This window comes from Arabidopsis thaliana, assembly GCF_000001735.4.
Source record: "Arabidopsis thaliana chromosome 1 sequence".
Classification (NCBI taxonomy): domain Eukaryota; kingdom Viridiplantae; phylum Streptophyta; class Magnoliopsida; order Brassicales; family Brassicaceae; genus Arabidopsis; species Arabidopsis thaliana.
In genome coordinates, this window is record NC_003070.9 from 3,451,968 (window position 1) to 3,472,782 (window position 20,815).

A 20,815-nucleotide genomic window follows, 5' to 3' on the forward strand; every position below is an offset into this window, starting at 1 on the left:
CAGAATGGAGGACTCTGTCACGCATTGTGTTCTAGTATGCCATATTTAACACTTGTCAATATGGCTTCGAAAACCGATAATTTTCCCTAACTAAAAATAAAATAAATCTAAGTGGCCACCTAAATGTGTTTAGTTATTATCATACATGCATGCAACATTTTATCATGGCATGTGAAATGTAATCATAATGGAGGATAGACTGCTTACTACTTAAAACAATAAACCACTAATTATCAGTTTTGAAATGATTTATTTTTGTTTAAAGAAGAGATAATGTTATATAATGTTGTGGGAGACAAAGATAGATCCAAGCCAGGTAAGGTTAGCTTGTTGATCTAAATTGATTAAAGCATTTGTTGAACAAGACTTCGCCATCTGTACCACCCATTCTTCTTTCAATTATGGATTATAATTTAGTAAATATCATATATATGCCTCCATTATAACTTTTATTATTGACATTATTGCTTTCTTAAAAGCAAGTTTATTTATCAAAAACTATTGATTGGTCATTGTGAAACGTTATATTTGACCGTCAATAAAACTATACATAACGCAATACATACATTATTATATCAGGTAAAGACTAAGTTATATTAGTATCTTATAAAATGACAATAACATGTTCTACGTAAAAAAAAAGGACAAGGATTATCGGTTACTTTAATAGTTTGAATGATTCTTGATCTAATAATTAAAACATTGGCGTTAGATGTAAGTTTTTGAAATTTAAATTGATTTTAAATGAATCAGTTGATCTAGACAATTAATTTGGTAGAACACCGATCAGAGACCCTTCTTCCAGAAACTGTGATTATAAAACGTGTACTAAGAGACAAGTAAAAATCTTCGTTTTTCTTAATTTAATGCATAGTTGGCTATTTGCGTGCATCATTATTTGCACAATAGTAAATATTCGATTCACGTCGTGTGCAGGAACCCATTCTTTTATCACTTCCAGTAACTTATGACGTTTTAGGATATGAAACATATTTCACCGTTGATCTTGTTTTCTTGTTGTTGTTTAATATCATTCACCGTTGATCTTGTTATTGAGTTTTTCTTTGCTTTTCAATTCGGTTTTATGTAACCGCTAAAAATTAATGGAGAAGAAACCCGTCTTATACCTACAAACCGGGAAATGTGAAGAAGAAACAAACCGGTCGGTTATTGAATTTTAGGGTTTTAAGGTTTTGACCGATGGTTGACTTAGGGCGCGCTTCTCTGCTTTGGTACACACACACACACATCAAGCTGCTTCTTTTACCTCTCTTCTCGCTTCACTCACCATCCTCAGGTTCGTTCTCTGTCACAAACATTACTTCCGACGAAAGAATTAATTTTACAGTTAGGAATTGTAATCAGTGCGAGTAAGTACAGGAATCGAAGCCGGTTTTGTGTTTCTTTTGCTTGATTTTTCTCCGTTTATTCTCAACTTTGAGACTTTTGCTTCATTGGTTACCCTATAAAGCTTGAAACTTTATTCGAATTGAGATGTTCCATTAGATATTTTCAAACAAGTTCCTGCCTTTTTACTCTACATTAAGCTAAAACCTGTGTTTGATTGAATTTTTGATTTCGGCTTAATTAAGGTTAGGCAAAACCAATAACTGGTGTGAGAATGAGGAAGAAGGTAGACGAACGTATAAGGACTCTGATTGAAAACGGTGTTAAACTTAGACACCGTTCCATGTTTGTCATTATTGGTGATAAGGCTCGTGACCAGGTAAAATTCTTCTTGTTATAGATAATTTCTACTTTGCATTTTCCTCGGATTTCAAGTCTAATACTTTTCTGATTCTGTTATGTAACAGATAGTTAATCTTCATCACATTTTGTCAAAATCGGTGGTCAAGTCTAACCCAAGTGTGCTATGGTGCTACAAGAATAGACTCGACATTAGCAGGTTTGATTTATCAACCGATTCAAATATTAGATATTTGCAAAAGTTGAAGCGTTGAAATTTTGTTATTAAAAACTTAATTGAAGCCTAGTTAATAATTAGGTGTGAGTTTCTTTTGAATTTTCCATGCCAAGAGAATGATGGAACCTGGTTTTGTGAGCTATGTTACGCATATTTGTGGAGTTCTATTTGTTGATAACTTGGTCCTGAAAAAGAGTGGGTGTAATTGGTTTTGTGTGCAGTCACAATAAAAAACGTGCTAAGCAGTTGAAGAAGATGAAGGAGAGAGGACAATTAGATCCTGAAAAACTCGACGCTTTCTCTCTTTTTCTTGATGTGGTGGATGTTACTCATTGCTTGTACAAAGATTCTGAAAGAATTCTTGGGAATACTTTTGGCATCTGCATCTTACAGGTACTCTTGATTAATGGCTGAAGAAACATTTACTTTTGCTGCAGCTTACTCATATTTGCATCCTATTCTTACTATGTTCAGGATTTTGAAGCTCTAACTCCAAATCTACTAGCAAGAACAATAGAGACAGTCGAAGGGGGTGGGCTAGTTGTATTATTATTACAATCGCTTGCTTCACTTACTAGTCTCTGCACCATGGTTATGGTATGAAGACTGATTTTGCTAGTTATGTTGTTTGCTAACTACTTATTTGGAGTTACATGATTGGTTCTGTTCATATCAGGATGTGCATGATAGATTTCGAACCGAGTCACACTCTGAAGCTTCCGGACGTTTCAATGAACGATTTCTGTTGTCACTAGCATCTTGCAAAGCATGCGTTGTCATGGATGATGAGTTGAATTTATTGCCACTTTCATCTCATATCAAATCTATCACAAAAGTTCCAACAAAGGAGGTAATTTCTATAGCAAATTCACACTTCTTTTCATGGGTTGTTTAGAGAGATTGTCTTCCATCATACCAGTTAGCATCTTTAACTTTTCAATTTTATGTGTTTGTAATAAAAGGATTCGGAAGCGCTTTCTGAGGCAGAACGAGACCTGAAGAGTTTGAAAGATGCACTAAACGATGATTTTCCTGTTGGTCCTTTAATTAATAAGTGTTGTACATTGGATCAGGTATGTGGTTTAGTCAGCTGTGCACATTGGATTAAGAAGTGTTGCACATTGGATCAGTATTGAATTTTCTCTTTTGTAGGGTAAAGCTGTTGTCACATTTTTCGATGCAATATTGGATAAGACCCTCCGTAGCATAGTTGCTCTGATTGCTAGTCGTGGGCGTGGAAAATCTGCTGCACTTGGTCTAGCTGTTGCTGGGGCTGTTGCTGCTGGGTAGGCTTGAGTTATTTTGAGCTTTTATTCATGTTTGTTAATAGTATTTATTGTCTTATTAATTCTATATCGTATTTTCTGTTAGGTACTCTAATATTTACGTAACAGCACCGAGCCCAGATAACTTGAAAACAGTCTTCGAGTTTGTTTGCAAAGGTTTCGATGCACTTGAATATAAGGTAATATGAGCTTCTTCTGCATCACACATATGAAGCAATTTTCTAGAAACTGCTGGACTTCTTCCATTTTGTTGGGGTTGTCATAGATTTGAAATCTGCACTATCTCCTGGAAGAAGAAAAATGTTACTTTGTTTTGCATGTTAATTCAGGATTACCATATAATTTTCTGAACTCTATCTTCAACTATATATTTGAAGGAACATCTTGAATATGATGTCGTGAGAAGTGTGAATCCTGAATTTAATAAAGCCATCGTACGGATCAATATCTTCAAGCAGCACAGGCAAACTATCCAGGTCTGTCCAACCCTGAATTTTTGTAAGAAGCCGTAGTTTGTGTCGATCGATAAATTGCTTTATTCTTCTTCTTTTTTCATGCAGTATATACAACCGCATGAACATGAAAAGCTCTCACAAGTGGAGCTGTTGGTTATTGATGAAGCGGCAGCTATTCCTTTGCCAGTTGTGAAGTCTCTACTTGGCCCTTACCTAGTTTTCTTATCATCTACTGTCAGTGGGTATGTGAAACAGGAGTAAAATGCTTATATTCCCATGATATTGAAAGATATATGCATGGCTTGATTATATATAGGGTCAGTCAGGCTGCTGATTTTTGTTTGTTTTACCTTCTTTGCCAAAGCTATGAAGGTACTGGTAGATCTTTGTCCCTGAAACTCCTCCAACAGTTAGAAGAGCAAAGCCGAGCCCCTGTCACTGGTGTTGAAGGCTCTCTTTCTGGTATTTACTACTACATCTTGCTTTCACTTTTGGCATGTGGCAACCTGGATATTTTTTTTTTGTAGAGATCCCAATATTATTATTAAGAATATAGAAGTTCATCTTTTTTAAAATATCGCTCCAATGCCTTTGCGTCGGGGCTTATCAGCTAGCATTTTCATAAGAAAGAAATTTATGTTTTTGAAGTAAACCATTGCTCCAATTCCTAAGTTTGAGGAATATATGTGAATGATTTTTTCCAAGAACGTAGGTTTTGTTGTTAAGTTTGGCCTTAAGGGCCTCCGAAGGTTGATTGAAACTTCATGCAGAGTAGTCCTCTGTCTGATGGGTGTTCATATTCATTAGAACTAATGTTCTCTCACGCAGGGCCTACTACTTTCATATCTTAGTATGTAGTATTAGATATCCTCTTTTTCCTACACTATCTAGTTGATGTGATTCGTTATCTTGGGGAACTCCGTGACTGTCTGAATTTTCTTTGGATTCAGGTTGCCTTTTCAAGAAAATAGAACTTAGTGAGTCTATAAGATACGCTTCTGGAGATCCAATTGAATCCTGGCTTAATGGATTACTATGCCTTGATGTTGCTAATTGTCTTCCAAATCCTGCTTGGTATGGTATTTCACTTCATATAAATAGAATGTTGCCATCCTTTCTTGCCAACTAGTGATCTAGAAAATGATTTCTATTTTTCTTGCATTTGTAGCCATCCTCTGCCAAGTCAGTGTGATCTTTATTATGTCAACCGAGACACCTTATTTTCTTATCACAAGGACAGTGAGTTGTTTTTACAGGTAATAATAGTTGATTTTACAACCTACGTACTTTTTGCTACCTATATTTTGTTAATAAGGCATTAAGTGGTATTCTACAGCGAATGATGGCACTTTGTGTCTCTTCTCACTACAAGAATTCTCCTAATGATCTTCAACTTTTGTCGGATGCTCCTGCTCATCATTTGTTTGTGTTGCTCGGTATGCAATTGTTCCTCCTTTTCATAGCTAGAGATAATCATCAGATTTAGAGTATTGCCTTATTTTCTTTTTGGCACAGGTCCTGTTGATGAGTCCAAAAACCAGCTTCCTGACATACTGTGTGTTATTCAGGTATCGATTTCTTACTTTCTGCTCTGCTCTTTGAAATTGTTTGTTTGGAGAAAAACAGTTAGTTGGACTAAACAAAGAATAAAAGCAGCTATCAGTCTGCTTGAATTGTTTGTTTGCAGCAATTTTGTTTTGTAAAATCATGAATCTCATATCTTGTCGTTCGTATGTGATTGATTCTGGATGTAACTGGTCTTAAGTATCCTTGAAATTGATATTTATGCAGGTCTGTCTCGAAGGACAGATATCTCGGAAATCAGCTGAAAAAAGTTTAAGAGAAGGTCATTCACCACATGGAGATCAAATACCATGGAAGTTCTGTGAACAGTTCCGGGACGTGGTCTTTCCAAAGCTTTCTGGTGCTCGTATAGTACGCATAGCAGTCCACCCCAACGCTATGAAGGTAAAGTTTCTTAGTCGCCTCATTTTTTTAGTCTTGTAGGTTTCTTGTGAGATTTAACAAATTCTTGATTACATTCTATGTAGATGGGATATGGGTCTGCTGCGGTTGAACTCTTGACCAGGTAAATGCAATGATTACGACTTAGATGATTAATACATGCAAATATTTTAATTGATTGATACGTGCAGATACTTTGAGGGTCAGCTAGCTTCAATATCAGAAGGTGATGATGAACTGGAAGTGGAGCCTTCACCAGTCAGAGTTACCGAGGCTGCTGCAAAGGTTCTTGATTATTTTAATCTACCCTTGTAGGGTTTTGCATCATGCATTCTAGTTCTTACTTGAATTTTTTCCCTTAGGTTTCTTTGCTTGAGGAACAGATAAAGCCTCGTGCCAATCTTCCACCTTTGCTGGTTCCTCTTCGTGATCGACGACCTGAGAGACTCCACTACATCGGTGTCTCTTTTGGGCTTACTTTGGACCTCTTCCGTTTCTGGAGAAAACATAAATTTGCTCCATTCTACATCAGTCAAATACCAGTTGAGAATCCCTCTTTCCCTCTTCTCCTGAATTACTAATTCTAGTGTTGTCTAGCAGTTCATAACACAATTTCTAAAATATGGTTGGATCAGAGTGCTGTGACTGGTGAGCACACATGTATGCTTCTGAAACCATTAACCTTAAGCAACGATGAATTCGAAGTTGATGAGTCGGATGAACTGGGCTTCTTTGCTCCCTTCTATAAAGGTTTGTAAATTCTTAACAGGAATCAAATGTTTCTGTAGCTTTTAAGGATGACAGGTTTTGTTTTAATGTTTTGGCAAATTCTTCTACTCTGTTCAGATTTCAGGATAAGGTTCTCTAAACTGTTGAGTGATAAATTCAAGAAGATGGATTATAAACTTGCAATGAGGTTAGCACTAATCATATTCTCTCCCCATGCAAATTTAGACTTTTTCTGCAATACTATTTTAAGATGATTAGACTTTTCTTGGTGCGGTATTATTGTGTTGATAATATACTCGTTTCACAATTTTGTTAGTGTTTTGAACCCTAAGATCAACTTCCCAGAGGTTGATTTGACTGGAAATTCACCAGATGGATTTTTGAAGAAACTCGACGGAGTTCTTTCACCTTATGATATGGAGAGATTCAGAGCATACACTGCCAATCTCGTTGACTTCAATCTGGTTAGATTCACTCTCTGAGAGTCACTTATTTTAGGGAAATATGTACTATAGTCAGATATGTAATCTGCTTAAATAACTACACAATCATAAGATTCTGGTACAGACTCAGACAAATAATACTAACCGCATGTTCAAGCTTGATACTCTGTCTTTTCGTTTGGTTTGGTAACTATTTTTACTTTGTTATCTTTTCAAAGGTTTATGACATCTGCAAAACTCTAGCTCATCATTATTTTCAAGAGAAGCTCCCAGTCTCGCTGTCGTATGTTCAAGCTTCTGTACTCCTGTGTTTGGGCTTGCAGGAGTCAGATTTCTCGAGCATCGAGGTATAACATATCTACTCTTTAAAATAAATCGATGATCTGGACCAGCTGAATTATGTTTCACCACACATGTGGAGATAAATTTCTTGACACATCTGGTTGTTCTAAATTGGATCATGACGTTGACTTACAGAGACAAATGCAGTTGGAGAGGGGCCAAATATACTCTCTTCTATTGAAGGTTGGAAAGAAGTTATACAAATATTTGAATGGAATCGCAACAAAAGAGCTCGAATCCACCTTACCTCGGTTGAAAGATGTAAGTTCAGATGGGAAAACTTACATAACATTTCCATGTTCTTTTGCTCAGTCATAATATTCCCTCATTTTTGAAAATTAACAACCCTAAGCCCTAAATACATACACGAATATCGAGCTGACTGAAATGATTCATGGTTGCTTTTGGTTGCAGAGAGTGCTTGAACCTCACAAAGTATCAGTAGACGAAGATCTCAGGGAGGGAGCAAAAGAAGTTGAGGTAATCGCTTCTGTTTCCGTGCATGCGTATATTTTGTTTTGGTTTCCATGTAAAATCGAAACACCACTCACACTCTCAATGCTTGGGTTTAAAGGAACAAATGAGGGCAAGGATAGAAGAATTGTTGGACCCTGAGCTACTTGACCAATTTGCTATTGGGGACAAAGAAGCTGAGGCTTTGCAAAAGTCGAAGATCTCTTCAAGTGGTCTTATCAGTATAGAGTCCACCAAAACTGATAACAAGAAAGAGAAGCCAAGTGGTTTTGATAAATCAGCCAAAAAGAGAGGCAATGATAAGCATTCCTCCACATCCAACAAAAAGAGAAGAGCCTGAGATGGAGGTTGATGTCAACAATTGTTTTTTTGTAACAGTGACCAGAAAATTTTGATCTTTGGTCTTTTTACGAATTTTTGTAACCAGGTTGAATAATTTATTAAAATTATGGTTTGATCATACAATTTTTTTAAAAAAACTTACAGATTCTGTTTGAGCATTCTACAACCATAATACAAAGTTTTCTATTAACTATAACTATATTGTTTATCTACTGCAATGTGTGAAACTGGTTCACATCTCGGCAGCAAAAGACTTCCCACATCCACAGGTTTGTGTAGCGTTAGGGTTCGAGAAAGAGAAGCCTCCACCAATCAAAGCATCGCTGTAATCAAGCTGCATTCCAAAAAGAAAGAGCATGCTCTTTGGATCACAAACTGCAAAAGAAGTGAGTACAAATTAAAAACCTGAGCCTTCAATTCACAGATGTAAAAATACTTTACTGCAGAAGACAACAAGAGACTGCAAAAGACAACAAGAGACTAGAAGTCTCAGTTCAAGAATCGGCAGCTAAGTAGTATATAATTCAAGCTGCACATCAAAAAGAATCAACTGACCATCTACTTGACAATAAAACTTTAGCCTATTTGATCGAACAATCTCAGCCTTTTTTTTATTTGGATGCATACTTGAACACAGAAACTGACATTCATATTGTAAGTATGGCAAGTCTACATCATCAAGAAACTAGCTGATCTTACTCTCAGACCTTATTATCTCAGATTAGAAGAGTTGATCCTACATAGTGATGGAATAGTTTTTACCTATAGTGAATCCCTGGTATTCGATAGTGGAATCATCTGGTCTTGCATTTGCTCTGTTTTCAAAGTCCATCGTGTAGGACATACCCGAGCATCCTCCTTGTTTGACTCCAATTCTCAAGCACAAATCTTCCCCACGTTCTGATCTCATCTTACTCAGATGCTTAAGTGCATTTTCTGACAGAGATATCGCCGGCTTCAGTCCCTCCATTGCAGGTGCAGCTGAGATATTCAAGAGCACAAGTCACTACACTTTTTGAATTCAAGAGCAGAACCTCACTACACATATCTAAGTAACAGCTATTACCATCTTTTTAAGAATTCTCAGACATCACCAACGAAAGTTATCAATTTCAATAGAAAGTTTCTAATTTTAAAACCAGAATGGCAATAACAACAAAAACAACCCAGAAAAAATAAAAAGGACTCTCATAGGAAAATAAAGCAGAGCAATTTTGTGAATCAATTCGAACCTGGAACCGAAGCGGATCGAACAGAAAGGCGGTTTCTCCGATTGAGGTTGAGATTCACATATGACAAAGAAGGAAACGAAATCGAATTACATGAAACCACAGAACGTAGACTTGTGTTGGAGATCTTTAGACCAAGAAAAGTTGGATTTGAAGACGTCGTGATTCCAGTAGCGAAAGCCATAATCTTCTGAGAATTGAATCGCCGAGCTGAGGAATTAATCTCTCTGCTGATTCAAATGCGTGTAGTAGAAGAAGACCAATGAAAAAAACAAATCTTTTTGCATAACAATTTTTTAAGTCCACATGTTATTTGTTTTCAGGTAGGTGATTGATTATTTTTGTTATGAACCCTAATAAAGTCGTTCTCTTTCGAATCTATCGGGTCATAAATTTAAACCCGATTTCGACCCGGTGGATAGTCGGGTCACACCCGTACCTAAAGGAATACACACACACATAGCGCGAAGGAAACAAACTTCATCTTCATCATCGTCTCTTCTCTTCTACTCCAATTCGTCTCTTTTAGTCTCTTACACTTTCCTAATTCTTCAGTGGTTGGTTTTCACACAGCGAGAGTTTCAAGCGTCTATGCGTAATTAAGCAGCTCCTTAATGGCTTCTTCTTCCACCAGCTCCCTCAATCTCCACTCTCTCCCCAAGGTAATTCTACTGTTCATCCTTTGTTTTTTTTTCCCAATTCTTGTAGCTTCTAAATTCGGTTTCTTTCTCTGTGAATTTTGAAGGCTTCTTCTGGGTTGGGCCAATGGAAGAGTGGGTTCCGGTACGAATTGTTGGGTAGCTCCGTTTCTAGGAACCGATTGTTTGTTTCTCCTGTGGTGATTCATCACCGAAGTCCGAGACTTCCGGCGATCAAAGCGGCGTATAACTCAGATGGAGGCTCGAAGCGTAGTAGGGTTTATAAGGAGTCACAAGCGGCTAGTGGTTTTCCTAATGCTAAAGTGCAGCAGATTGCGTCTTCCGTCTTGCCCTTGGGATCATTTGCTGTCGTCACTTTCGGTACGAGCATTGCTAGGAGAGCTAGTTTTGTTTATCCGTCACTTCTCAAAACTTGGACTAGTATTACTGTGTTTTCTTCTTTCATGTGGAAGTAATAGAGCGGAAATTAGTTTGCTTGTCATGTAATTCGGTGATTGCTATCTATACGAGAATAGTAATGATAAAAGTTTCGTCTTTTCTCTCAAATCTTCTATACTAATTTGTGTTTTCAGCTGACAGTTTTGTGGAAAGTGGTTGGGAAGTTCATGTCGCCTAAGTCTCCAAAGACTTCTGCTGGAGAAAACAACTCTTCTACACAGGGAGTGAAATGGTCGATCGGGGCCGGTACTAATTTGTTACAAGGATTTGCTGCTAAGGTTGATAGAGAGGCCAAGCAGAGGCTTAATGAATTTGCAAAAGAACTTAGGTCCTTCAGAAGTGTTGACATGTCAGGTGCATTGAATGATTTTAACTGTTATGACATTACTTATTACTGATTTACATTAGAATTAAATGTGATCTGTAGTGCCATCTTCCTTTTGTCTTAATATACGCAAATATAGCTCACCTGTATATTTTATCTTGCAGGATGCAACTTTGGAGATGAAGGATTATTCTTTCTTGCTGAAAGCCTTGGGTATAATCAGGTTATAGTTCTCTCCTTCTTTCACATCTGCTATCTACCAACTCATTAGAGTCCTGATATTCTTATGTTGATTGACTAACCATACCCATGTTTGTGTTTCAGACTGTAGAGGAAGTCAGTTTTTCTGCAAATGGAATTACAGCTGCAGGAGTTAAAGCCTTTGATGGTGTTCTTCAATCAAATATTATGTTAAAAATTCTTAATCTTTCTGGAAACCCTATCGGTGATGAAGGAGCTAAGGTTAGTGGAAATATGATATACTAGTTTTAAATTTAACTTCCGGGTGTCCAATGGTAGAAATTCCTCAGTTCCATCAAGAGAAGAGATCATATCGATTTCTGCTTATATCTTTAGCTCTAAAATCACATGGAACTTATTCTCTATGTATACGTTTCTGGCTGAGAATGGTTTCGCTTCATTTTTTCTGGTTATGGCAGACTTTATGCGCTACACTGATGGAAAATTCTAGCATTGAGATACTTCAGCTGAACAGTACTGATATAGGAGATGAGGTTTGTTTGAGCAGATGCTTTGATTTACATGCTTTTCAAGCTCCTAAGTTAGTCACAATCCTTCAAATTGTTTTCATACGTTAAGTAGTTCCAATGTTCTTGCGCAGGGTGCAAAGGAAATCGCAGAATTGTTGAAGAGAAATTCGACCTTGAGGATTATTGAGCTGAATAATAACATGATTGACTATTCTGTAAGTTTTTTCTGTTCATGTGTTGTACAGTTATATTTCAGATTGACATACCAAGTTTATGAATTAAATCTGTTGCGTCTTCTTCCCTTCTTTTTTTGAAATGGAGGTAGGGATTCACAAGTCTTGCTGGAGCTCTTCTTGAGAATAATACAATACGCAATTTACATCTCAAGTGAGTTTAGGACTATAGATGGATATATCTTTTGGGCGTGCTTTTTTTATTTTGTCTGTATAGTTCATATCCCTGACATACCGATTTATGGATAATCTGTTTCAGTGGAAATTACGGTGGTGCTTTGGGTGCCAATGCTTTAGCTAAAGGGCTTGAGGGTAACAAGTCTTTACGGGTACAAACTTTCCTCATGTCTCTTTCGATGTATATCGTGTGCCATTTCTATATTAAAAGAGACATTTCATAGTTAGATCTGTTATCTTATATGATGCATTAAAGGTGATTTCTGATGTCATCAGAGACAACCAATGAATAAAGGTCATCAACAGTTGATTTATTCCCTTGGCCTTTCCACCTGCAGGAACTTCATTTGCATGGAAACTCTATTGGAGACGAAGGGACTCGTGCTTTGATGGCTGGTCTATCTTCCCACAAAGGTTTTCCAATAGAACACTTGTCATACGTCTATATTAACTCTTCCGTACCTCTACTGTAGAATTCAGTAGTTATACCGAGATGCATTTTCGTGTGCAGGGAAAGTGGCTTTGCTAGATCTCGGCAACAACTCCATTTCCGCAAAGGGTGCCTTCTATGTAGCTGAATACATCAAGAGAAGCAAGAGCTTGGTTTGGCTGAACCTGTACATGAATGATATAGGTGATGAGGTACATATATATCCAATTTATAACAATAATCTGGATTGTGTCTGTGCTTCTCTAATATCGGAAAACCTTGTCTCTTTTTGCTCTGTTGTCTATCTTAAAGATTTTCAATGGTTTCAGGGAGCTGAAAAGATTGCAGATTCTCTGAAGCAAAACCGTTCAATTGCAACCATTGACCTGGTGAGAAGTGACCATCTTCTCCAGCCTCCCTAAGTTTTCCTTGCGTCCATATCGAGCTATTTGTTCTGCTAACACGTTTTTGGTAAAATAGGGTGGAAATAACATCCACGCGGAGGGAGTTAATGCTATAGCTCAAGCTCTGAAAGATAATGCAATTATTACGACGGTCAGTGCCAAAAACCCTTCTCATCTTTGATTCCTTGTTTACGTATAACTAGTATGATAATGACACTACCACTCTCAATATTTCCTCAGTTAGAGGTTGGTTATAATCCCATAGGACCAGACGGAGCTAAAGCATTATCTGAAATTCTCAAGTTCCATGGAAATGTAAAGACGCTCAAACTTGGTTGGTGTCAGGTAAAGCCTGTCCATAACTCTTTATCTAGGAACAAAAGTATTTCTTCACAGTTACTTATTTCGTTTTGTCATGGTTCCTTTCATTTCTTATTCCTGCAGATAGCTGCCAAGGGTGCTGAACATGTTGCAGACATGTTGAGATATAACAATACAATCTCGGTTTTGGACTTGCGGGCAAATGGACTTAGAGATGAGGTTCCTGCAGACAGATTTTATGAGTATCAGATTTGTACTTCTAATATAGCTACGAACTATATGTTTTCATAATGTATGTGGTACGTTATTTGCAGGGAGCTTCCTGCTTAGCTCGAAGCTTGAAAGTAGTTAATGAAGCTCTGACATCTGTGGATCTAGGATTCAATGAAATACGGGTAAAAAAAAAGCGCTACTTCGTTTATCAATACTGTGTCTTCTTTTAAGACTTGTAAGCAGGTCAATCTTATTATTTTGCCTCATTTGTAGGATGATGGAGCATTCGCCATTGCTCAAGCATTGAAGGCCAATGAAGATGTCACAGTTACATCGATAAACCTTGGGAACAACTTCATCACCAAGTTTGGACAGGTAAGAAACATATGGTGCAATGGAGATAATCAAATCTTTCGCTCGACATTGCTGAGAAATTTCCCTTTTGTGTTATCCAGAGTGCGCTCACGGATGCTAGAGATCATGTTCTTGAGATGACTGAAAAGGAAGTAGAAATTTTCTTCTAGGAGAGACATTGAAGTGAAGAAGACTTTGTCACTCTGTAATTTTGCACCATTAGTTGTTGTTTCATTATTTATGACGTTGAAATGATTCAAGCGAGAGATAAAACATTTGTTGTTCCTTACGGTGAGATTTAATTTTAATTCAAGGAAGTTTTCATGAAAAATGGTGTTGACTAACAAAAGAGAGGCATTTTAAGTCAAAGTTGGTCGTTGAATGAGGAAAAAATTCATTCGGTTTAGAACAGGTTATTTCGGTTTGGTTCCGATTCGGTTCGTTGAAACGAGCGTAATTGCCTAATTGGGGTATTCCTGCTTTGAAAGACATATACTAGTTTGGTGGACAAAACTCGAGTGAGTTACGAGTAAAGCGAGAAAAATGGCGGCAAAGCGAGGGAGAAACCGGTCGCCGTCTCCGGACCCGGAAGGGATGTTCGCCGGAATGGTAGTTTTCATGGTTGAAATCGGAGTCCAGCGTCGTCGATTGCAGGTTTTACTCTGAAAATTTTGTTCAGTGTTATTTTACTTGCATCATCTTCGACAAATTTCCTTAACATCTTCTTTTTAATTGTTGCATGCTATGTCTGTAATTTTCTCTCTATTTGAATGAAGATCTGGAAGCAGAAGCTGGTTCAAATGGGTGCAGTGATCGAAGAAGATCGGGTAACGAAGAAAGTCACTCATGTTCTTGCCATGAATCTCGAAGCTCTTCTCCACAAATTTGGGAAAGAACGTCTCTCGCATTTTACAGCAGTAAGTTGGTTTTTCGTTCTTTTCAGTTTTTACTAAAAAATGGATTTCGTCATATAGAAAAAACAATCTTTTATAACTATCTGTTGTGTTGTTCATGAGTTTTCTCTACGATTAGATTAATTGGGTACAAGTTTTATCTACGAATAGAGATTATCCAGTGTTACAAGTTTATATACATTGGTTGTTCCTTGCAGCGCCTTATGCTTTACCAGTGGTTAGAAGATAGCCTAACTTCAGGAGAGAAGGCTAATGAAGATTTGTATGTTCTCAAAATTGACTCAGAAGAAGTTGATAAGCCGAAAAAGTCTTTGCCTGCAATAAGTGGTAGCGAGGATCAATCTTCACCTCAAAAAAGAACCAGATATTCTCCTGATGCTGGTGACTTCAAAGGCGTTGAAAGTCATAGCAATACACAAGGATCACCGGATTCACCAACAAGTTGCAGTGTTCCCTCTACTAGCGCCAGTCCTGGAGAAGGCATCGCAGAGACTCCCACTAGTCCACAATCAGAGGTAAGCCTGAGTGACTCCTTTGCTGATGCATCCTTTTGGTTCTTAGAAGTTAACTAAACAAAAACCTGTTTTCTATATCTGCATTTTCAGAAAGAAATAATGTTGTTGATATTGGAAGTTCTCATTGATCTTCTTTTGATTTGTAGTCCACATCGGTGTACAAACCACCCGATTTGAACAGAAATATCACTGAGATATTTGGAAAGTTAATTAACATATATAGAGGTACAATCTCTGGTGTTTGTATTCTAGACTACTCGCTTATAGTAAGTAAGTAACAATACTCTTTCTTTTTTTTCAAAAGCTTTGGGTGAAGATAGACGGTCCTTTAGCTATTACAAAGCTATCCCCGTCATTGAAAAGTTCCCCACTAGGATTGAAAGCGTTGATCAGCTCAAACACCTCCCTGGAATCGGAAAGGCAATGAGAGATCATGTAAGTTGAGAAATGCTTCAAATGTTTTGTCTAGGTTCTGTGTGTGGGTGTCAAAACTGCAAACACTTACCCTTTTCCTAGTGCATACCTATAACCTTTGTTTTGATGTATTTCTGTGAGAACAAAGTCTTATTCTTCTACCTGAATTTGGCAGATTCAAGAGATTGTGACAACAGGGAAGTTGTCCAAGCTTGAACATTTTGAAACAGATGAGAAGGTAATTTTGAAGTCCTTGGTTATAGTTATTTTGCTATCTCCCATTTTCAATTAGATACAAGCTCACATGTAGAGGCCATTTGCTTTTCTCTTGTTCCTTTTTCTCTTTAAAGAAAAATACTGTCAATGACCGAACTGGAGCTAGAGATGTCTGATATGTTTTGTTTACCACTATAAATGTTTCATTACTATGGTTGAAGGTTCGTACAATCAGTTTGTTCGGGGAAGTTTGGGGTGTCGGTCCTGCAACTGCACTCAAGCTATATGAGAAAGGACATCGCACACTAGAAGACTTGAAGAATGAGGATTCACTAACGCATGCACAGAAGTTGGGGTTGAAATATTTTGATGATATCAAAACACGAATTCCACGTCAGGAGGTGCGATTCTTAAACTTCAACGTGAATTTTGTTTGTCTTTATTATCCTTCTTGTAATTTTCTCCTCATATTTCTTCACTTTCTGTATTGTAGGTGCAAGAGATGGAACAACTTTTACAGAGAGTCGGCGAGGAAACTTTGCCTGGCGTATGAACTATTCAGTTTATCGGTCTGCTCCATATTTGGGTGATAAAAGTTTAGTGAAATCCTAACCAACATCTTTACTGCAGGTGAATATTGTATGTGGAGGATCATATAGACGTGGGAAAGCTACTTGTGGAGATCTGGATATCGTTGTCACCCATCCTGATGGACAAAGGTACCTACAATCTTCTTTCCTCATCTTCCTGCGTTAGTTTCCTGTAACAAAGTTTACTTAAACTGTTTTTTCTTATTGTCCTGACCAGTCACAAGGGATTTTTGACAAAGTTTGTAAAGCGTTTAAAAGAAATGAACTTTTTAAGGGAGGATCTCATCTTCAGCACCCACAGTGAAGAGGTAAGATGATCTGATAAAATTATTTAAGAGAGGATCTCATCTTCATTGAAAACACATTACTTCAGTTGTTTCAGTATCTTATAAAATGATCTCTTTTAGCATTAGATAAAGCTTTGTTCTCTCAGAGTTGCATGTGTAACAAAAATTCTTGTTCAATCACAGCTCCTCAATGATTTCCCTTATTGTGCAGGGTACTGATTCAGGCGTTGACACGTATTTTGGTTTGTGCACTTATCCTGGTCAGGAGCTACGGCGCCGTATCGATTTTAAGGTAACACCTGAAAACTCCTAATGTCACACAATGCAGAAAAGAACTAAGTGGGTTAGTCAAAGATAAAAAGGACAATACCATGATTGATTCAGCTATGTCTAGGTTGATCTCTTCCCGGAAGATCATTCAATAAATAGTCTTTTTTCATAGGTCTATCCAAGGGATATCTATTCGTTTGGACTCATAGCCTGGACAGGGAACGACGTGTTGAACAGAAGGTATGGATATGATTTCATTTGTATACATGTCTCACTAAACACATTTGTTGGTAGATAAAGAACACAGCATATGTATATATATATGCGATGATAACTGCAGGCTGAGATTGCTAGCAGAATCGAAAGGATATCGACTTGACGACACTGGACTATTCCCAGCTACTCACAGTTCTAGTGGTAACCGGGTAAGTAAGGGAGAAAAGTGAATTAACTTGATGTGAATTCTTGGGTTTTAAAGTGAAAGAATGATTATGTTGAAGCTGTGATAATGTTTGTCTCTCAGGGTGCTAGAGGAACTGCAAGTCTGAAACTCTCAACGGAGAAACAAGTTTTTGATTTCTTAGGATTTCCTTGGCTCGAGCCACACGAGAGGAATCTCTAAGGCATCACAGGCACACAGCCTTTGGTACTAAATTTTTTTTTTTTCTTTTTGAATAGGTTCTGTATGTAAGTAATCGGTTCCTTTTTGTAATTGCATATCCATGGACAACTGATTTAGATGTTACATATAATGCAATGCAATGTACTTGTATTAGAAACCATTGCATATCTTTAAGGTAAACTAAGAAAACCTATGGTACTGAGGAAACTTGGGATCTCAATTTTTTTTTAAAATACAATTCCTTTACTAAATAATTAATTACACGTGTCATAAGATAGTTGGATTAAGTGTGGAAATAAGAGTGTCAAATGTCCCACATCGAAAAGCCAGCAGAAAACCAATTTGTATATATAAGGACACAAAAGATAGATGGTCACGACCTTACTTGAACAGGATCTGTTCTATAGGCTCGTACCTCTGTTTCCTTGATTTCTAAGGAGACAGGCCCTAAACCCTGGTTGATGAACCATGACCGTGCGGTCAGAGCGTGATTGATGGCTACGATCGTCTTCGGACGCATCCGGTGCTGTAGAGGATCGTTACTCGGCTTGGTCTTCCTTGCCGGGGTGGTCGCACGGCGGTCTGACAGGTTCTTTTTATTTTACCCTCGGTTTTTTTTTTTTTTTTTTTTTTTTTTTTTCACCCTCAAAACTTTCAATTTCTTACATTTTCACCCTTTAATTGAAACCTCGCTAAAACCCTCAGCTGTTTTATTGCAGAAAACAAGAGATAAGGTTGAAGAGTGAAGCAAAGCTTAGTAATGGCTTCAATGCACGAAGCTCTGTTCTCTTCTCGGCTTCTTCAAGTCAATTCTTCTTTTTCCTTCCGTTGCGCTCTTCCAATTATCTCTTCACCAGCTGCAGTATCTTGCGCAATCAAATCGACCCAGTTTTTTAAACAGCGTTGTAGAACCAAAGTGAGGGACTTTTCTCTATCTTCACTGTCCCGGAGAGGGTTCGTTTGCAGAGCTGCTGAGTACAAGTTTCCGGATCCCATACCTGAATTCGCCGAAGCTGTGAGCTCATTTCCTCTTCTTCTTCAACTCATTTTTGATGGATGATCGAAACCTAATTGATGTGTGATATAACCAGGAGACTGAGAAATTTAGGGACCATATGTTAAACAAACTATCAAAAAGAGATCTTTTTGAAGACTCTGTTGATGAAATTGTTGGAGTCTGCACTGAGGTAATCTCAAATCTTCTCACCTTCACTCATGTATATCTGTTCGTGTCTATGTGAGATGTCTTGAATTGTGGTGTTTTTAGTAATTGTGTTCCATTTCAAAGAACTCAAAAGTGGTGTAATTTTTAGTCTCAGTTTCTGATATTTTCTTAACATGCCTCAAATCTCTTATTCTTGTGATGAATGAGAATCCTGATCTGAAATTGTTTAGGTAATGTAATCATCTTTTACTGTCAATATGCTAGTTTTGGAATTGCAATGGTGATGTTTGATCGAAGTTTTCCTAGTTTGTATGATTGTGATTATGCAAGCATTTTCCTTAAATCTTGAGGAGTGATTTTGTGGTCTTGGACTTAGTCGAGCTTAAGGCCTAGAATGGAGAGGGTCATGTGATTCGGTTTAGAATGTGAAGGAGTGGTTTTCAATTTGAACCCATCTTGAAAGCTCAGTGAAAAAAAGTTTGTATTGTTTGAAAATGAGATGCTGTGGTCTTAGTAATGATGCCTTGGTGAGGATATTAATCTACGTATGGTTTACAATGAGTCGACTGTAAGTTTTTGTTTCATGAGTGATACTTTAAACCCCATTCTCTAAGTCTGTTATATGTCTTGGCATGAGACTCAGGGAGTTTTAACAGTTTTTTGTTCTGCACCATTGTGATTATTGACAGATCTTCGAGACGTTCTTGCGCAGTGAGTATGGAGGACCTGGTACACTCTTGGTGATACCTTTCATTGACATGGCAGATACTCTCAACGAAAGGGAATTGCCTGGAGGTCCACAAGCCGCCCGAGCAGCTATTAAATGGGCTCAGGATCATGTAGACAAGGACTGGAAGGAATGGACCGGCACTGATTAGTCCCCTGGGAGCATTAAGTATAATCCGTGAGTTATTTAGTTTAGTAGTGGGGTAGCAGATGTGTCATTGTAAAACTCTGATTACTATGTCGTGAAGCACTTAATCTTTGATCAAAAACTGTTTGGTGTAAACTTGTCCAAACGACTGGAAACAAGAAAAAGAAAAGATGGCAAAAGCTTTTTATTGTTCTTATTCAGAAGCTTTGTGTCCTCTGAATCAATCTCACACATCAACAAAAACCACACTTCTTACAAACTTCCATCGATTTCCCCATCTGCAAAAATATATACATCGACGATAGAGGGAAAAAAAAGGAAGAAGAAGTTCTGTTTTGTTGACTCTCTTGAGCTTTCTCTGTACTTATCTCTTCACATCTTCATCTAGACTCCATCCGTTTATCCTCTGTAATATCCAGGAAAAAAAAAAACAGAACCAAAAAATTATTCAGTAGAGTTTCGGATCAGGCTCTCCACTCTAGATCCAGATACTGTTTCGAACAAAAACCAAAAACATTCAGCTAGTAGCTTCGGAGATGCTCTGAAGAGACGGCCTCCATGTTTTAGACTTTAAGAGGGAAGTTGAATTCCTTATAACACGAAATTGCTTCCCTTGTTTCTTCTCCTATCAAATAAAACACAAACCTCATTAACTTGATTCGTCTATCGATCATTTAGACGAAAGAGGTCACAGTTTTTTACGTCACAATTCAAAAACAGAGTAAAGATAGATCTTTTAGCAAAATCCCATGTCTTTACCGGAACTTTCTTGTCCGAGAACTTCTTCGCCGTGGTTGTCTTCTCAATCTGATGTTTTTTCGTCTTGGCGCTCTTCTTTTCCCGTAACACCTTCATCACTTCTGTAAAATTACAATAACCATCTAAAACCATAAACTCCAATCACACACACGAGGAGAAAAAAAAAGAAAGAAAGCAAAAGGCGAAACCTTGTGAAGTAATGAGCCGGTAAGCGTGACCGAGCACAAGATTCTCCGTTGGCCGGAGAAGCTGGACACGTGTAAACCTCACAGCCTTCCTCTGCTTCTTATCATCTCCCTTCTCCGTCGCTGGAATATTCTTCTCTTCCTCCTCTGACAAAGGAATGATGAGAGAGACGTAGTGACCAGGATACATAGCCATGACCTCGGTGACGGATACAGAGCTATAGTACCGGTCGATAATCCCGCCGGGATGTTGTAGAACCAGCACTGCCGCATTCACCGCCTGACAATTCCCCATATATGCAGTGGGAGAAAAAAACACACTATCTTTTGATGTTACCTAAGAAACGAAAGAAAGAAGAAAAAATGAAAACAGAGTAGAACTCTGTGAAAAAAGGAGAAAGCGGAAGAGAGGAAAAAGTTTGCCGGCGAGGGTAGGTCCACACACTCTGCTACTCTCACTTTAGCTTTACTTATAAACATGCGAAAATCCCAATTTTATATTATGATTTTATTTGTTATCACTAGTGTAGAGTTATTTATGATTTTTATTA

General features: G+C 37.7%; 6 protein-coding genes and 2 long non-coding RNA genes across 11 annotated transcripts; 5 read left to right on the forward strand and 3 right to left on the reverse strand.

Moving 5' to 3' along the window:
* Window positions 1-1,223: 1,223 nt before the first annotated feature.
* AT1G10490 (GNAT acetyltransferase (DUF699)) lies at window positions 1,224-8,653 on the forward strand (the record flags this gene model as incomplete). Of its 2 annotated transcripts, none has more annotated exons than NM_001331910.1 (27): window positions 1,224-1,297; window positions 1,593-1,726; window positions 1,815-1,906; window positions 2,146-2,317; window positions 2,399-2,521; window positions 2,601-2,774; window positions 2,887-2,997; window positions 3,077-3,210; window positions 3,296-3,389; window positions 3,588-3,686; window positions 3,771-3,907; window positions 4,030-4,127; window positions 4,616-4,739; window positions 4,834-4,921; window positions 5,002-5,101; window positions 5,181-5,233; window positions 5,457-5,633; window positions 5,717-5,754; window positions 5,822-5,915; window positions 5,993-6,172; window positions 6,266-6,380; window positions 6,477-6,546; window positions 6,676-6,823; window positions 7,021-7,149; window positions 7,280-7,405; window positions 7,559-7,624; window positions 7,719-8,653. In NM_001331910.1, exons 2-27 carry the CDS (start codon window positions 1,622-1,624, stop codon window positions 7,956-7,958), a joined length of 3,087 nt encoding a protein of 1,028 aa, NP_001318971.1. In that variant the 5' UTR covers window positions 1,224-1,297; window positions 1,593-1,621. The 2 variants fall into 2 exon arrangements, with proteins under 2 accessions (NP_001318971.1, NP_172519.1); NM_100923.4 differs by having other exon boundaries at window positions 1,261-1,297; window positions 1,598-1,726; window positions 7,719-7,958.
* On the reverse strand, window positions 8,033-9,518 carry CPISCA (chloroplast-localized ISCA-like protein). Its single transcript, NM_100924.3, has 3 exons — window positions 9,193-9,518; window positions 8,723-8,941; window positions 8,033-8,335 (listed from the first exon to the last, which is right to left on the reverse strand). The coding sequence occupies exons 1-3, from the start codon at window positions 9,371-9,373 to the stop codon at window positions 8,193-8,195; spliced, it is 543 nt and encodes a 180-aa protein (NP_172520.1). The 5' UTR covers window positions 9,374-9,518; the 3' UTR covers window positions 8,033-8,192.
* Window positions 9,519-9,667: 149 nt separating this feature from the next.
* emb2004 (RNI-like superfamily protein) lies at window positions 9,668-13,819 on the forward strand. The gene is made up of 18 exons (NM_100925.2): window positions 9,668-9,851; window positions 9,935-10,208; window positions 10,428-10,640; window positions 10,776-10,834; window positions 10,936-11,073; window positions 11,271-11,345; window positions 11,453-11,536; window positions 11,647-11,708; window positions 11,814-11,883; window positions 12,070-12,145; window positions 12,243-12,373; window positions 12,491-12,550; window positions 12,642-12,716; window positions 12,806-12,910; window positions 13,010-13,105; window positions 13,201-13,281; window positions 13,373-13,474; window positions 13,555-13,819. The coding sequence occupies exons 1-18, from the start codon at window positions 9,804-9,806 to the stop codon at window positions 13,621-13,623; spliced, it is 1,818 nt and encodes a 605-aa protein (NP_563871.1). The 5' UTR covers window positions 9,668-9,803; the 3' UTR covers window positions 13,624-13,819.
* A 139-nt stretch (window positions 13,820-13,958) lies between these two features.
* On the forward strand, window positions 13,959-17,488 carry Pol{lambda} (DNA polymerase lambda (POLL)). 2 transcript variants are annotated; one of them, NM_100926.3, is made up of 14 exons: window positions 13,959-14,107; window positions 14,230-14,370; window positions 14,565-14,882; window positions 15,029-15,107; window positions 15,187-15,317; window positions 15,472-15,534; window positions 15,734-15,913; window positions 16,006-16,059; window positions 16,143-16,231; window positions 16,320-16,410; window positions 16,601-16,681; window positions 16,832-16,899; window positions 17,000-17,084; window positions 17,183-17,488. In NM_100926.3, the coding sequence occupies exons 1-14, from the start codon at window positions 13,997-13,999 to the stop codon at window positions 17,279-17,281; spliced, it is 1,590 nt and encodes a 529-aa protein (NP_172522.2). In that variant the 5' UTR covers window positions 13,959-13,996; the 3' UTR covers window positions 17,282-17,488. The 2 variants fall into 2 exon arrangements, with proteins under 2 accessions (NP_172522.2, NP_001320966.1); NM_001331911.1 differs by having other exon boundaries at window positions 16,832-17,084.
* A 56-nt stretch (window positions 17,489-17,544) lies between these two features.
* PRIN2 (Serine/Threonine-kinase) lies at window positions 17,545-19,521 on the forward strand. 2 transcript variants are annotated; one of them, NM_100927.4, is made up of 4 exons: window positions 17,545-17,870; window positions 18,001-18,296; window positions 18,373-18,468; window positions 19,136-19,521. In NM_100927.4, exons 2-4 carry the CDS (start codon window positions 18,042-18,044, stop codon window positions 19,322-19,324), a joined length of 540 nt encoding a protein of 179 aa, NP_563872.1. In that variant the 5' UTR covers window positions 17,545-17,870; window positions 18,001-18,041; the 3' UTR covers window positions 19,325-19,521. The 2 variants fall into 2 exon arrangements, with proteins under 2 accessions (NP_563872.1, NP_001077502.1); NM_001084033.2 differs by having other exon boundaries at window positions 17,613-17,700; window positions 17,871-18,296; window positions 19,136-19,516.
* On the reverse strand, window positions 18,484-18,951 carry AT1G04797. Its single transcript, NR_138777.1, has one exon. It is a non-coding gene; the product is annotated as an other RNA (long non-coding RNA).
* On the reverse strand, window positions 19,489-20,707 carry AT1G10530 (D-ribose-binding periplasmic protein). Its single transcript, NM_100928.4, has 3 exons — window positions 20,268-20,707; window positions 20,080-20,180; window positions 19,489-19,945 (listed from the first exon to the last, which is right to left on the reverse strand). The coding sequence occupies exons 1-3, from the start codon at window positions 20,557-20,559 to the stop codon at window positions 19,838-19,840; spliced, it is 501 nt and encodes a 166-aa protein (NP_172523.1). The 5' UTR covers window positions 20,560-20,707; the 3' UTR covers window positions 19,489-19,837.
* Window positions 20,160-20,591, forward strand: AT1G04803. The gene has a single exon (NR_138778.1). It is a non-coding gene; the product is annotated as an other RNA (long non-coding RNA).
* Window positions 20,708-20,815: the final 108 nt, after the last annotated feature.